This window comes from Truncatella angustata (genome assembly GCF_020726525.1).
Source record: "Truncatella angustata strain MPI-SDFR-AT-0073 chromosome Unknown BKA67scaffold_8, whole genome shotgun sequence".
NCBI lineage: Eukaryota > Fungi > Ascomycota > Sordariomycetes > Amphisphaeriales > Sporocadaceae > Truncatella > Truncatella angustata.
In genome coordinates, this window is record NW_025763388.1 from 1,597,733 (window position 1) to 1,610,551 (window position 12,819).

The following is a 12,819-nucleotide window of genomic DNA, read 5'->3' on the forward strand; positions in this document are numbered from 1 at the left end:
TTTGTCGGCATTAAATAATCATCAGCACTGATGGCCAAGTTACTTTAAACTAGAACCATCTCTCAAGTGCCTTTGGCATTGTGATGTTATTGTCCCCTCTGCTCTTGTGCCTTGATGCCAGCGCTCGACGCACTTTCGCCAACCTGTAGCTCCTCATCAGGCACGCCGACTCCCACGCTTCCAGCGACGCTCAGAGCGCTAAACGCTCGTTCCATGCCGATACCACCCCTACCAGGAGGCTCACGTCGCCCACCGGCGATGTTCGTACCACCTCCGCCAACACCAGCGGCGCCGCTTACGCTAACGCTTGCTACAGTGCTTGTACTCTCACTCCTGATTCGGGCGCCGCCCCCGCCAGTCTTGGAAGCATCACTCTCCCTCCTTTCCCGAACCTGCTTCTCCAAGTCCTTGATGCGCTTCTTCAGGGCCTCGTTTTCCCGTTTGGCGGTGTCAAGCTCTTGACGGTAGAAGGCGGTCTCCTCATATCTCAGAGTGGCTGGCATCAAACCAGGTGATAGTTCAGACCCGGGAGTTGCGACAGCACTGTGAGGAGTTGATGTAGGATGACTACGAGGAGGGAAGTATCCCGAGCCAGTGGGGTGATCTCCATGAGGGAAACCATGCGACTGCGTATATGAACCCGGACCAGGGTGGGGATGCGGAGATCTGTTCCGCGATCTGCTTGCACTGCGGTGCGAAGCGGCACTATTCTGGCGAGACATGGACATGCTGCCCCTAGGGTTACGAGCAGCCTCCAACACGGAGCCCGGGTTGCCAGAGGGCGGGTTGTTTACGGAGATGGGGGCAGCAGTCGACCCAGCCGATGCAATATGGCTGAAACTTCTTGCGCTTGCGCTGGAGCCGGTTCGTTGATGTCGTCTATCTGCGCTCGTTGAAGGCAGGGGAAATCCTGGACCAGACAAGAGATGTGTGTCTACGAAGGAGGACTGCGGTTGGTCCGCCGAGGTAGAGGCAGATGCGGAAGAAGCGTTTGAAGCGACAGAAGAGTTATGGGCGGCACGGAGCGTTTGGAGATCGCGAGTGAGTCGGTTCACCTCGAAGACAGTCAGCAAGATATACAGCGCCAGGCGGCAGCAAGAAGTCGGGCACAAGGACAGGGAAACATACGAGGAGCTCCTGCTCGGCCTCGAGCTGTTGGTGTAACTCGGCAGCGGTCAGGGGCCTTGGATGCCGAATAGGGCCAGGGCCAGCTCCTACACCGACGTTGTCTTGACCAGGCGCTGGTGGAGGAGGCATGTTTGCTGCTGTGGGTGCTGCAGATGGAGGGAGTGAGGGTGACGGTAGAGATCCAGGGATACCTTGATGGTACGATTGTTGGTTCGATGGTAGAATGTTTATGGCAGGCGAAGTTGAATCGGGAGGTGTGGGGTGAGTGGCAGCGGAAAGGCGCCTTGTGGTGGAAGGAGATGCTGGTATTGAGTTGAGATCCGGCATGGTTATGGCGGGATAGATGATTCCCCAAAGGTTAAGAAAGTTGATGAACCAAAGTGGGCGTTCTTGTTTACGCGGTGGATTGCCGACGCATGTGCGATGTAGTGTAGATTGTTGACCAAGTGCAAACACGACTCGGCATCGGCGACAGGTCGAGAATCAGTAGGTCAAGATCCAAGGCAAAGGGCTGTTGTCTTTTGGTTACTCAGGCAATGTGATCACTTGGAAGGAATTTGTTGTTGTCGTTCAATACGCAGGCTTGTGGTCCAGGTGGAATTCGTGTCTCAACTGGCTCAACCCAATCCAGATCCAACAATAGGGAGGGTCGCGTCAAAGTGGTCGCATGGGGGTGGATAAGCGAGAACTATGTAAAGACCGTCTACTGCATAACTCCGTACTCTGTGCTCCGCGTATACATATGTGTGTGTGTGTGTATGCTTTGTACCGCCTCATGTTATGCAGGCTCATTATCTATGAGCTACGTGAGCAATGCGTACTACTCGTACGGACTTGTACATATGGATACTCATAAATTATTTCATGGCTTCATTCAGCCTTATGCCATGCCCCTCGGACAGGTGTTACGGTTGTTGCACGGGCTGTGGTTTCGTCTTTTTGTTGCGACCGAGCTTGCAGGAGCCTGCATAAGTGACCTCGCTGTCTCCTACCAAGGTACATATGGTTACATAAAACACCCCCCCACCTAAGCTTTCTGCCCCGCCTGCCCCCCTCTCTGCTTGCTCGCGTTGTCCTGTCGTGTCGTGTCGTGCTTTAGAGAAACAGCTCGGATGACGTAGCTATCCTTTGATTATGGACCATGACTTCATCTGCCTCCGATCTGATGTCAACTGCTGCACGGCAGCGCGATTAGATTGGCAGTAAGCGACACCGGTAGTGAACAGACAGCCTCGACAGCTCGGAAAGACCCATCGCTGGGTTCATACAAAAGGCTTCAAGTTCAACCTTGCCCTTTTCTCATCATTCATCACATATCAACTTAGAAGAAGAAGACTCAAACACATAAACACCGCCCACTACTCGTACGTGGCAAAAGAGAACCTAGCTTGAGACAACATAGAGACTGACTAGAAAGGAACACAGTCAACCCCAACCAACTCAAACACACATACATCATCATGCCTGAAGGTCGCCAATCCCCCCCTCCTGAGGCTCAGTCCGGCAAGCAGCAACAGGACGCACCTGGCTCTGGAAAGGGTGTCCAAGACGTCAACTCAGGCGACAAGAAGGACCAGCAAGCGGATCAGCTCAAGGTACGATGCAGTCCTCAAAACGGCCTCAACAATGCCATTGCGCTCGAATAAGTTGCTGACCACTACCCGCTAGAACCTCGAGTCCAACCCCAAGGGCGCTTATGGCGATGCACTCGACAAGAAGTTCGAGAAGACGCAGAAATAAAGCGGTAATGAGAGGTCGGGCGACCACAAGCTGTTACGATGGAATGAAACATCAAAGATGTATAAATAGACGACCCATAGCGGTTAGGCATTGAACATGCCTCAAGAGATGAATGAACACAATACCCCCACATTGAACCTTGCATGCCTCCTTCACGCATGGCATGTACGCTGGCGATTGATGAATAGCCGCAATCCCATTGCTGTGAGACACCTACGGGTCCGTTCCTCGCTGCACTTGCTGATGTGGGGATCGTTGAGTTTGTTCGATGAGCGAGCACGAGTACTGGGAGACACAATTGAATGCAGCCATAGCGCAATATCCAGCAGCAATAGCACCAAATCACATGCCAGCAAAAGCACAATTGGATTGGGCCCCTCTTCAACCGCCAGTGCAAAACCCAACAAATTAGAAACAGCCGGGGCCTAGACTGGAAGCAAAAGCAACATTCTAGATGAATCTACCGGGCGGAGAGTCGTAATTCAGTGCCATTTGACCTCAGGGAATCACAACACAGCCTCATTAGCAGACGTTGAGACTCTTGCCGTGCGCCACAAAGCAGGCTCCAAGCAGTAGGCTGGTAGCAGTGTCCCAATTTACCACGACAAATTAATTGACGCTCAACCTCAGCGCATGGGGGGGCAGCAGTCCACATGATGAGCGAACAAGGATGATGAGCGATGGCCAGGTGCAGATTCAGATGTCGATATGCTCGAATGCCCTTGATATAGGCAGTTCAATAACATGACCCGCAATCTCGGAGTTCTGACATAATAATGACCATGTATGTATCTGTGGCACAAGCTATAGCTACAGTAGGGGGCCGGGGGGGTTTTGTGCTGCGGGAGAAATTGGGACATTACCATTTATTAGTGCCTCGCAGCGCAAAAGCACCCCCTTGCAATGACGTGTGTTGCCCCTCGATCTGCTGCCAAGCATCGCAGCTGCCACCAACGATACGCGTCAGTAACAAGCCCAACTGGTCCAAGGCCTTCCACCCAGCCAAAACATTTCACAGGTTCCCTCTTCTCCTCCTGCTTAAAACAGTCGACGTCTACCCACCATCTTCTGCCATCATCTTGCAATCATTTCGCAACTCTTCAATCCAGTACACAGCAACCTGTCTTACAGTAGTACTTCCAAGACTTTATCGACGAAGCCTGCAACCCACCCCAACAAATCAACACTACCCCGCTGCTACCAAACACCACCATAGTTCCATCATGGCTCCCAATCTGACTGTCCACGTCAAGAACATCTCGGCCGAGACCGACGATAAGGAGATCAAGGACTTCTTCAGCTTCTGCGGCAGGATCACCGACATCAAGGTCACCCCTGCTGAGAAGACCAAGGATGCTACCGTTGTCTTCGAGAAGGAGACTGCTGCCAGAACTGCTCAGCTCCTGAACAACACCAAGCTTGGCCCCAACCAGATCACCGTCACCCCCGAGTCAGACGGCGAGGACTCCGGCCCCACCACCAACAATGAACGAGACAGCGACGAGATCACACAGGAGGAGAAGCCTCGCAGCCGTATCCTGGCCGAGTACCTTGCACACGGCTACGTCGTCGGCGACGCCGCTCTCCAGCGTGCCATTGAGCTTGACCAGACCCACGGCGTTTCCAACCGCTTCGTCTCCACCCTCCAAAATCTCGACACCAAGTACCATGCCACCGACCGCGCCAAGACTGCAGACCAGTCCTACGGCATCACCCAGCGAGCCACTGGCCTCTGGGGCGGCTTGAACTCGTACTTTGAGAAGGCCACCAACACGCCTACCGGCAAGAAGCTCGTCAACTTCTACACACAAGGCTCCCGACAGGTCCAGGACATCCACGCCGAGGCCCGCCGCCTTGCCGACCTCAAGAAGGACGAGCACGGCGGAAGTGCCGTCAAGGCTGCTGGTCTCGAGCGCGTCCTCGGCAAGGACAAGGAGCAGGCTGCTGGCAGCCAGTCAGGCACAAGTGAGTTGAACAAGCCCTATCCAACAGAAAGTGGCAACCAGACTTGTGGTTGCAAGGGCCAAGACCAGGTCTGTGGCTGTGAGTCGGGCAAGTGTGTCTGCACCAGCTGCCCGAAGTCAAAGGATCATTAGTTCATGCTTGGCAAGGTCAGCGAGTGCTCATGGGAAAATGTCATAATGTATTAATAGAGGAAGAGAATTGCGAAAAGTAGTCTCAACCCAAACAAACCATTACCTATACAAGTCCATGTCACCATGACACCAGTGGAGGAGTTCATTCTATGCCGCATTTTCCTTTCTCAGGTTCTCTACCACCGAACTCAGGATCAGTGACTAACGCATCCTTTCTACTCAGCACCCTCAGCCACCACCAACACGACCTCGGAATCTGGTGTTCCAGTGACTGGTCCTAAAGCTGGTACTACCGAGTCGACACCAATTGCTTCAACTGGTGCCGATCTTCCTCCCCAGGTCCCGGGTTCTGGAAAGCAGTAGATTGAGAACAAGGAGAAAAGAGCAGCGAAGATCACGAACGTAATGATAGTCTTTTTCTAATGAGTATGCCTGAATATATTTGTGATGAACTATTTTTTGTTTTGTTGTTCCAGTGACCCACGTTCCATCCAACAACGGTGCGAGAGCTCTCATGTCAAAAGGCATCCATCCTTGTCTAGACTGAAGTTAGCTTCATTCTTACGAAATCAAACTTTTAGTTACATCTAATTGGTTCTGCTAAAGCAAAACATCCCAGAAGGGTAGGCATAAACTTGTCTCCCCTCCCCCCAGCGCCTTAGTACAACATTCATTGACAGGTCCACATCCGCATCGTTGGTGTTCATGGTGTCGCCAAGTGCTCTAGACAGCTAATTGTCCTCTTTGCTATATACCCTATGTGATCATAGATAGTCTCCACGCCTGTCGTGATAGTTTACTGGCGATAACATAATGCTACGAAAATATACGTATTGCTTGATGGAACTTCCACATAGTCGCTCCGCTTCCCGTCGATTGGATTAAGCATACTCAGAGATATATGATTGCTTCCACATTCAACTAGCTCCTTGGCAAAACTCATCTCGTTATATTCGACGATGTGCTCACATCCAGCATCCAAAACCTAACATGACCTAATTGGACATTCTAAACCAAACCCTTACCATGCCAGCCCCTAGCGAACGCACTCCCCAAGCACATCCGGCAACTGAGAAGCCATACCTGTCTACCTCTCACACGGCATGCTAATCCATGAAACCCGGTTGGTTTGCAAAGGAGGTGCCTATATCACCGCTTTCGGCCAAGACGCCTCGCTGTTTCCCACGTTCCCCCAATGGGTTTTAGGCGCACAACTCCTGGGACAGGTTTCAGGGCTCATAACGCAGCTTTATCAAGGGATAGCCCGTCTCCAATCGATCCCATGTGCGTCTATCCGCCGACTACGCCTTCAAGGCCTCCGAGATCTACGTCGTAGTCTCGGAGCCCATCGATAAGACCTTGGCCGTGGCGCTGAGGAGGTCATTGGTAAAAGTTGATCAAGACGAAGAGGAAATGGGAAGATCTAGCTACAAGATGGGCGACAGCGAGCAAAGTGGGCGATGGTAATGATGTTGGGCACCAGCTCGGTCCGCTGGGGCGTCGGGCATGGCGAGACGAGTTATCACAATTCTTAACGGGGCGGGCGGTCTGAGGTACGGTTACGGCATGTGCTGTGATAAGACAACAAACAAGCACGTCTCACAGCGGGGTGACTTCTGTTCACATACGCAAGCTTTAAATGTGTGCCATTGGTTGGTTCACGCAATGTGGTACTACCTAAGGGATCTAGCAGAATACGATGAAGCTGATATGCTACCGTATAAGAGTCGAAATGTCTTCCCTCTAGCTGTCTCTCCTACTTTATTCCCATTGACACCAACAGCTGGACAAGTGCTGCATGTACCATGATATTCGCCAGAGAACCCAACGACACACCTGTCTGCAAGGCCTCGCTGCTGCAGGCAGTAGCATACACGATTACCCCGGCGGTCTGTGCGAAAACGCTCACTCCAACACATCCGTAGAAGCCGACGATGTTGAGATTGATGGAGCCCCTCAGATGATTCATTATCAATATGAGAGTAATCAGAAACAGAGAATTTTGAAATACAATGCTGATAACGAGCTGCCAAAATACTGGGTCGTCGTTGCGTCCGCAATCGTGGCTGCTATCTGCTCTCTCGGGAGGTGTCTTGTCCACAGATATGGCAAACCTGATTGTAGCGATGAAGATAGTAACGAGAGTGCTGAGAAGTACGCATAGGTGTGACTGGTGGCGGCATAATTTTTGGGGACGGTGAACATCTGGCGACATCTTGATGAGCTGGCAATGTCGCCATGTGGATTTTTTGTTTGTGAAGGCGAGTCGAGAAAGTTCATGATGGTAGATTCTCAGGGGGGGAATGGCCCCTTTAAATGATTCAAGGTTGAACGAAAGACGAGGTGATGGGCTGTGGTAGTCTACCATGCCCGCATGGTGAAGGGATTCACAGGCACCGCCCCTTGGCTGCCAACCCACCGCCCAGCAACCTAGATCTAGGTCGTCTGCTGACACTGAGCTGTGAATTATAGGCTTCCAACTACTCTAAAAGCAAGTGAATCCCCGCCTCACGAATGCCCAATGATGATGTGACTGCCGGATCATTGAGCAGGGTTGTAATTCGTCCCTCCAATTTCTGCTACTTTCAATTGCTTCAATTCACTCTCAGTCCACCTGCAATCGTCATTTCCGCAATCAGGTATGATGCCATTCAATATGCGAAGATACTATCGCAATTTCTAACGGCCCGTTGATATGACTATATTTTCCACCCGAGCAATATGCTGGTCCAATTGTTGCTTGGAACCAACTGATCTATCTGCTCTAAGCTCTGGAAGGCTCGTTTATGTGCCATCCACTTTTGCGCCGCGACACAGTATCAGTCATTTGATGCCTCACTGCTGGCCTGTCACATTTGGTTCACATTAAAACCCCTGACGGTGTGTCAAAAGCAAGACGTGTAGTCGCATATTCTGGGGCCGGCATCTCGCTTCATGACACGTATTAATCAAACGGATTGAATATGGTTAAATCGAAATATGTCCTACATATTGGGCTCGCTTCTCTTGAACAACAATTGATAATACGTGGAGCAACCCATGAGAGATTTGCCAAGCCAGACTTGTAACTCCAAATGCGATAGACCCGGCTGGACAGCATACTAAATACCATGAGCAGATTTTTTTTTCGAAGCGCAGCACATTGATACGCCACGCGGCTTTACAATAATTTGCCCTAAATAGATAGCATATATCTGTTTAGCATATCAAATACATCTTAGACTCCATTCCTAGTCAGCCGCTCGTATGCGAATGCCTTGGTGGTCCTGCCATCATTGTGGTAGATACACTTGGGAAGCAAGTCAGGGCTCTAGTCAAAAGCTCAAGTCAGCGCCAGTTGGTTTGCGACACGAAATTGACCTGACTGGCAGGATAGCAATCGTGGCATCGGCTTGGAGTTCTCGCGATAACTTCGTGACCTCGGCTTTAGAAAATTATTCTTGCTGTTTGCGACGAAGCCAAAAATAATGTCAGCCAGCACCCGTTGTTGTCAACGGCGCCAAACAGGGTCTTTTCTGCGGCTCGATGCTCGTCCGTGACCTGGGTTCACCCACTGCCATTATTTGTACGCGTCGTTGGTCGGCCATCAGCCGTCGGTGCGCGTACGCTTGTACATGCTGCTACCCTTCAGGACGAGAGCCTATCTTATAATACATTTTTGGTTGGAATGAAGGGTCTTTCAGGCACAGGTCCCAAATCAGAGATGAATGCCACATAATCTCGTAAACTCTATCGCAGCTTCGTCGTACTGCCAGGCAGCTTCCTGCGCCGCATTCCTCGCATCTTGGACGACTTCGGAATTCTTAGCCGGGTCCTTCCTCGTGATGAGCCAGAACGACACTTCCGTCCCATGCTTCCGCAGGTTTTCTATAGCGCCGTGGAGCTCCTCCCAGAGATCCCGGTTCGCAACCATGCGCCTCCCTCCCCGGGCCGAACGCCAGCGGCGCCGAACCCAGAGCGGCATGAAGGACACGGCGCCGTCGACGACGTATTTGAGGTTTGTTGCGATCACGATCCGATGCCAGCCCTCCACATGCCACGGCCGGAACTCGAGCGCGGCTATGACGGCGCGCAGCTTGGCCCGGTTGCTCGTCGGGTCGTGCAGCTCGCCGCCCGGGCCGCAGTGCTCCAGCGGGAACCCGATCGTGCCGCCGACCTCGGTGCCGTCCTGCAGAAAGGGGTACGAGGTTGCCGGACCCCGTGTGCCCCCTCCCTTGTAGATAAAGCTACACCCACCGGACGAGGGCACATCTGAGTAGCTCGTGTTACCGTTGTTGAGACAGCTCCCATCGACGACTACCAATATCTCCTTACTATCGTACCGATTGATGAACCGAGGCTGGCTTAGGCGGTTGACGGTCTGTAGTGGGAAGTGGGTTTCCGGGGTCTCGCCGGTATGAGGCGTGAATTGGCTTGCCACGCTGACCACAGCACGGCGGTTGAGGCGCCTACGAAAGGGCCTGGTGAATCCATTCCCTGCGGATTCCGCCACTAGGGTGACCTTTGGTCTCATTGACTGCGGCATTGTGAGTTTATCATAAAAGGCCCCTTGACAGACAGCATAGGGTAGTAGAGTGCATAAGAATGTGATGTCGGTTGCCCCAGGGGAGCTAACGAGAGTCGTGGCCTCAAGCCATGAAACACAACAACCAGCGGCCCCCCCTTCCCCCCCACGTCCCTCGCTACTTGAGCTCCAGAATAGTTCGGCGCCGCAAGATGCATCGACCTCATGAAGCTCCAGGACTTCAAGGTTGCATTAGAACGTCTTATGCTTAATGGTGGAGTTAGTGTTGAGCCAAAACTATCCAATTGGCTTCAGGTACGAATTTACGCAAGTGAACCGGTCAACATAACGATGCAATTCCCACAGCAATACTGCAATAACAGCAAAACAATCCGACACTGGTTATTTGAAAAAGCCAAGTCAAAGTTCTTAAATAAGGCGCCAAATGAGTCTTTCCGTTTTTACGATATGGGCAATGAACAGATTTGATATCCTTCTCTCCAAGTTATCCATGCCCCAAAGAGTGTCGCATCCCTCCCCCCCACCAGGTCACCCAAAAGAAGATTCAGCATTACATCGGACTTCTGAGATTCCTGCCTATGCCTGAAGATATATCCATACAATTTAGTGGCTAGAGATACACTGATCAACTCAGGTATTCAGACCTCCGAGGGGATACCATGATACTTGAACGCGGGATGTGCCTCTCACACGACCCCTTAATTGTTGTCCTAATGTGGAGGTCATGGGGTTGTGAAAGAATGTCACATTAATAGAGCAGTGATGTGAGAAATATAGGAATAGATTGCTAGAGCACATTGCTCTCGTTTCAGAGATCTTCTCCTATTACCACTTCAAGTCCCCACTTAACAAGTTACATTCTCATCTCTTGAGGGGGAACAAAAGATATAGTTTGTCCACGTCTAAAGTTTTGATGTAATAACGTCAAATTGGAAGAAGGGCTTTTCCTGGAGGGCGCTCTTCGACAATGGGCACCGACATAGGAATAGTAGAGTATGGAACGTTTTTTATCATTTGTTGTTTTCCAGCTAACCGCGCCGTGTCTTCCATGTATATAATATATAATGCATACAACAGGAACTCCCAGTACCAGTAGAAATAAAACTTTCATAATGTCGTTAGGATCTAGCCAATTGATGCCCGAGGTCAGTTTGATTGCCTCCAACAACACATATGACAAGAGCACCTGAACATGGTTTCAGTCCCGAAAACATCACCGGGCTCATCGTATATCCAACAGAAATGACCATATCCTATACGTGTAAATGCCTCGTCTATACAGCTCTAACATCGGTGGCGCCCGTTGCGCTCTGTCTGTTACAGCTGCGACTGATTTTCCAAATCGAGCAAAGGATGACAGCTTTCATATATTGGCATGATGAGCCATCCCAGGCAGTTGAAAAATGGTTCAATTTGCCAATTAAGTAAGAGTGGCAAGCATGGCTCGCACGAGATTTGGTGGAGGACCTGTGACCTGAGATTAGCCCATGGTCGACTTCACTAAAATCAACAAGCGTACCTTCACCTAACGGCGCTTTGGTACGCTGATGGACATCCTACCTTTTTTGTCCTTTTCAATACGCACCCCGCGTCGCGGCTCCTCAATCTTCTCTACCGTCTCTTCGTATAATACAAGCTCTCCCGTGCTCAGACGCTCAGCTCTCACGAGCTCACCGCCAGGGCTGTGACTGTGGTGGTGATGGCGGTGTCTGTCACGTCGCATAAGCTCTCGTTCAGCTTCCAACCGAGCGATCTCAGCCTTGATATCCCTTTCGTTTCTTCTGTCACTGACAATAGCCATGGGTCCGTATTCTGCTGGGGGAGCAGCATCATATACGTATGGCGTTCGAGAGGATAGAGAGGTTGCTGAGGTTGAATAGCTACGGTGGCTGCGAACTGGTGAAACTTCGCGCACCACCCTTCTCTCCTCGAAGTACTCAACTGGAGCTGGCTGCGGAGGAGGCGGAGGTGCAGTTACAACGACCGGTGCTGGTGCTGGTGCCGGCGTTGCAGGTATATAAACGGGCGCGGGTGCTGGTGGAGGAGGTGCAGCCACTACAACTGGTGCTGGAGGAGGTGCAGGCGGAGCAACAAAAATCTCAGTGCGACGCTCCTCAACAAGGTTACCAGCTTCAGACCGCGCTGCAAGTACGTCGAGCTCGGACTTTTTGTAGTCCTCGCTCAACTTCAGGAGATCATCAATATTCTCCTGGCCCAACGCCTTCTGAACGATAATAGTATTACCCTGATACATATTAGCACGGCTGACCCCAAGGAAAACAGAATAAGACTACTTACCTCTTCTTCATAAGGATATCCTAGGTCGATAAGTGCACGCTGCGATACGAGTCTGGCAGGAATCCTAGTCTTGCCCTTTTTGGGATATTCGCTCTTCACGGTCACTGTAGTTCCACCGCTACTGCTGGAGCTGCTTGTGGACGATGACCTAGAAGTAACGCTTCGATGACTGCTACGGTGCGTGTGTGCACGGCTGGTGCGGCTCGATCTTGAGCCACTCCGGTCTCTGCGCCGCCGCGTGCGAGTGACTTCTCTTTCGCGAATGCGCTCCGGGTATGCGTGGAATTCATCATCGCCAAATCGATCGGGCTCAGCGACCCTGATTTCTTCGGTATCACGCTCAGCATAAACCCTAGGAGGAGGTAATGCCCTTGAGCGGGGAAGCGGAATGGGCTGATAAGGTTCAGGACGGTACTCGCGTTCGGGGCGGTAATCCGCGCGGCGGGCAGGGGGGCCATATTCCTCCCTCTCGTAAAACTTGGGTGCTGGTCGCCTATCGAAAGTATCCAAGGATGACTGGCGGCGCAAAAGAGTAGTGGGCCTTCGGACCGGTGATGGGCTGCGATATTCTCTCTCCCTCTCGTAGAAGGCCTCTCGTTTCAACTCAGGTGGTGGAGATCGACGAGGTCGGATGTCATCGTCGTGGTTTCGTCTGTCACGAACATAGTCATCGTCATACGGCCGTGACGTGTGACGTTCATATCTGTCGTCCACAGATGTCTCGTGTGTCCGGGTGCTGGGCCCACGGCTGACAAAGCGATCGCGCTCCTCGAAGCGCTCTCTCTCGTCGCCATACCTATCACGGTCCCTCTCGTAGGCGAAGCGATCACGGTCCCACCTATCACCGCCTCCGCCTCCGCCTCCGCGGGACAAATCGCTGGTTGATGATCTGTACGCCATATCGCAACGGAGAAATATCAACAGTCGTATGTGGTATTATACCTCAAAGAGGCACAAAAAAAAAGGCAATTTAATTGCGGACGATCTCTGGATGGTGGTGGAATGGAAATGCCGGCCAAGAAATCGAGACGA

The 12,819-nt window shown here is 51.7% G+C and overlaps 6 protein-coding genes across 6 annotated transcripts; 2 read left to right on the forward strand and 4 right to left on the reverse strand.

Moving 5' to 3' along the window:
- Window positions 1-2: 2 nt before the first annotated feature.
- On the reverse strand, window positions 3-1,670 carry BKA67DRAFT_398070 (uncharacterized protein). The gene is made up of 2 exons (XM_046096665.1): window positions 1,129-1,670; window positions 3-1,055 (listed from the first exon to the last, which is right to left on the reverse strand). The coding sequence occupies exons 1-2, from the start codon at window positions 1,453-1,455 to the stop codon at window positions 87-89; spliced, it is 1,296 nt and encodes a 431-aa protein (XP_045954298.1). The 5' UTR covers window positions 1,456-1,670; the 3' UTR covers window positions 3-86.
- A 918-nt stretch (window positions 1,671-2,588) lies between these two features.
- On the forward strand, window positions 2,589-2,868 carry BKA67DRAFT_662547 (uncharacterized protein; the record flags this gene model as incomplete). The annotated part of the gene is made up of 2 exons (XM_046108022.1): window positions 2,589-2,723; window positions 2,797-2,868. The coding sequence occupies 2 exons, from the start codon at window positions 2,589-2,591 to the stop codon at window positions 2,866-2,868; spliced, it is 207 nt and encodes a 68-aa protein (XP_045954299.1).
- Window positions 2,869-3,717: 849 nt separating this feature from the next.
- BKA67DRAFT_578562 (actin cytoskeleton protein) lies at window positions 3,718-5,419 on the forward strand. Its single transcript, XM_046103702.1, has 2 exons — window positions 3,718-4,833; window positions 5,188-5,419. The coding sequence occupies exons 1-2, from the start codon at window positions 4,092-4,094 to the stop codon at window positions 5,325-5,327; spliced, it is 882 nt and encodes a 293-aa protein (XP_045954300.1). The 5' UTR covers window positions 3,718-4,091; the 3' UTR covers window positions 5,328-5,419.
- Window positions 5,420-6,720: 1,301 nt separating this feature from the next.
- On the reverse strand, window positions 6,721-7,380 carry BKA67DRAFT_694791 (uncharacterized protein; the record flags this gene model as incomplete). The annotated part of the gene is made up of 1 exon (XM_046109281.1): window positions 6,721-7,380. Exon 1 carries the CDS (start codon window positions 7,330-7,332, stop codon window positions 6,721-6,723), a length of 612 nt encoding a protein of 203 aa, XP_045954301.1. The 5' UTR covers window positions 7,333-7,380.
- A 988-nt stretch (window positions 7,381-8,368) lies between these two features.
- BKA67DRAFT_398129 (uncharacterized protein) lies at window positions 8,369-9,985 on the reverse strand. Its single transcript, XM_046096666.1, has one exon. It carries the CDS (start codon window positions 9,487-9,489, stop codon window positions 8,662-8,664), a length of 828 nt encoding a protein of 275 aa, XP_045954302.1. The 5' UTR covers window positions 9,490-9,985; the 3' UTR covers window positions 8,369-8,661.
- A 1,029-nt stretch (window positions 9,986-11,014) lies between these two features.
- Window positions 11,015-12,687, reverse strand: BKA67DRAFT_539635 (uncharacterized protein; the record flags this gene model as incomplete). Its single annotated transcript, XM_046100670.1, has 2 exons — window positions 11,015-11,734; window positions 11,788-12,687. 2 exons carry the CDS (start codon window positions 12,685-12,687, stop codon window positions 11,015-11,017), a joined length of 1,620 nt encoding a protein of 539 aa, XP_045954303.1.
- Between the last annotated feature and the right edge of the window lie 132 nt (window positions 12,688-12,819).

What these genes read in the sequence shown, in the direction of transcription:
- BKA67DRAFT_398070 (XM_046096665.1), bottom strand. Translation starts at nt 1,455, where the DNA reads ATGCCGGATCTCAACTCAATACCAGCATCTCCTTCCACCACAAGGCGC. An exon ending in AGGCCGAGCAGGAGCTCCTC is followed by an intron (nt 1,056 to 1,128) that starts GTATGTTTCCCT and finishes ACTGTCTTCGAG; the next exon opens with GTGAACCGACTCACTCGCGA.
- BKA67DRAFT_578562 (XM_046103702.1), top strand. Translation starts at nt 4,092, where the DNA reads ATGGCTCCCAATCTGACTGTCCACGTCAAGAACATCTCGGCCGAGACC. An exon ending in TGGCAGCCAGTCAGGCACAA is followed by an intron (nt 4,834 to 5,187) that starts GTGAGTTGAACA and finishes CTTTCTACTCAG; the next exon opens with CACCCTCAGCCACCACCAAC.
- BKA67DRAFT_398129 (XM_046096666.1), bottom strand. Translation starts at nt 9,489, where the DNA reads ATGCCGCAGTCAATGAGACCAAAGGTCACCCTAGTGGCGGAATCCGCA.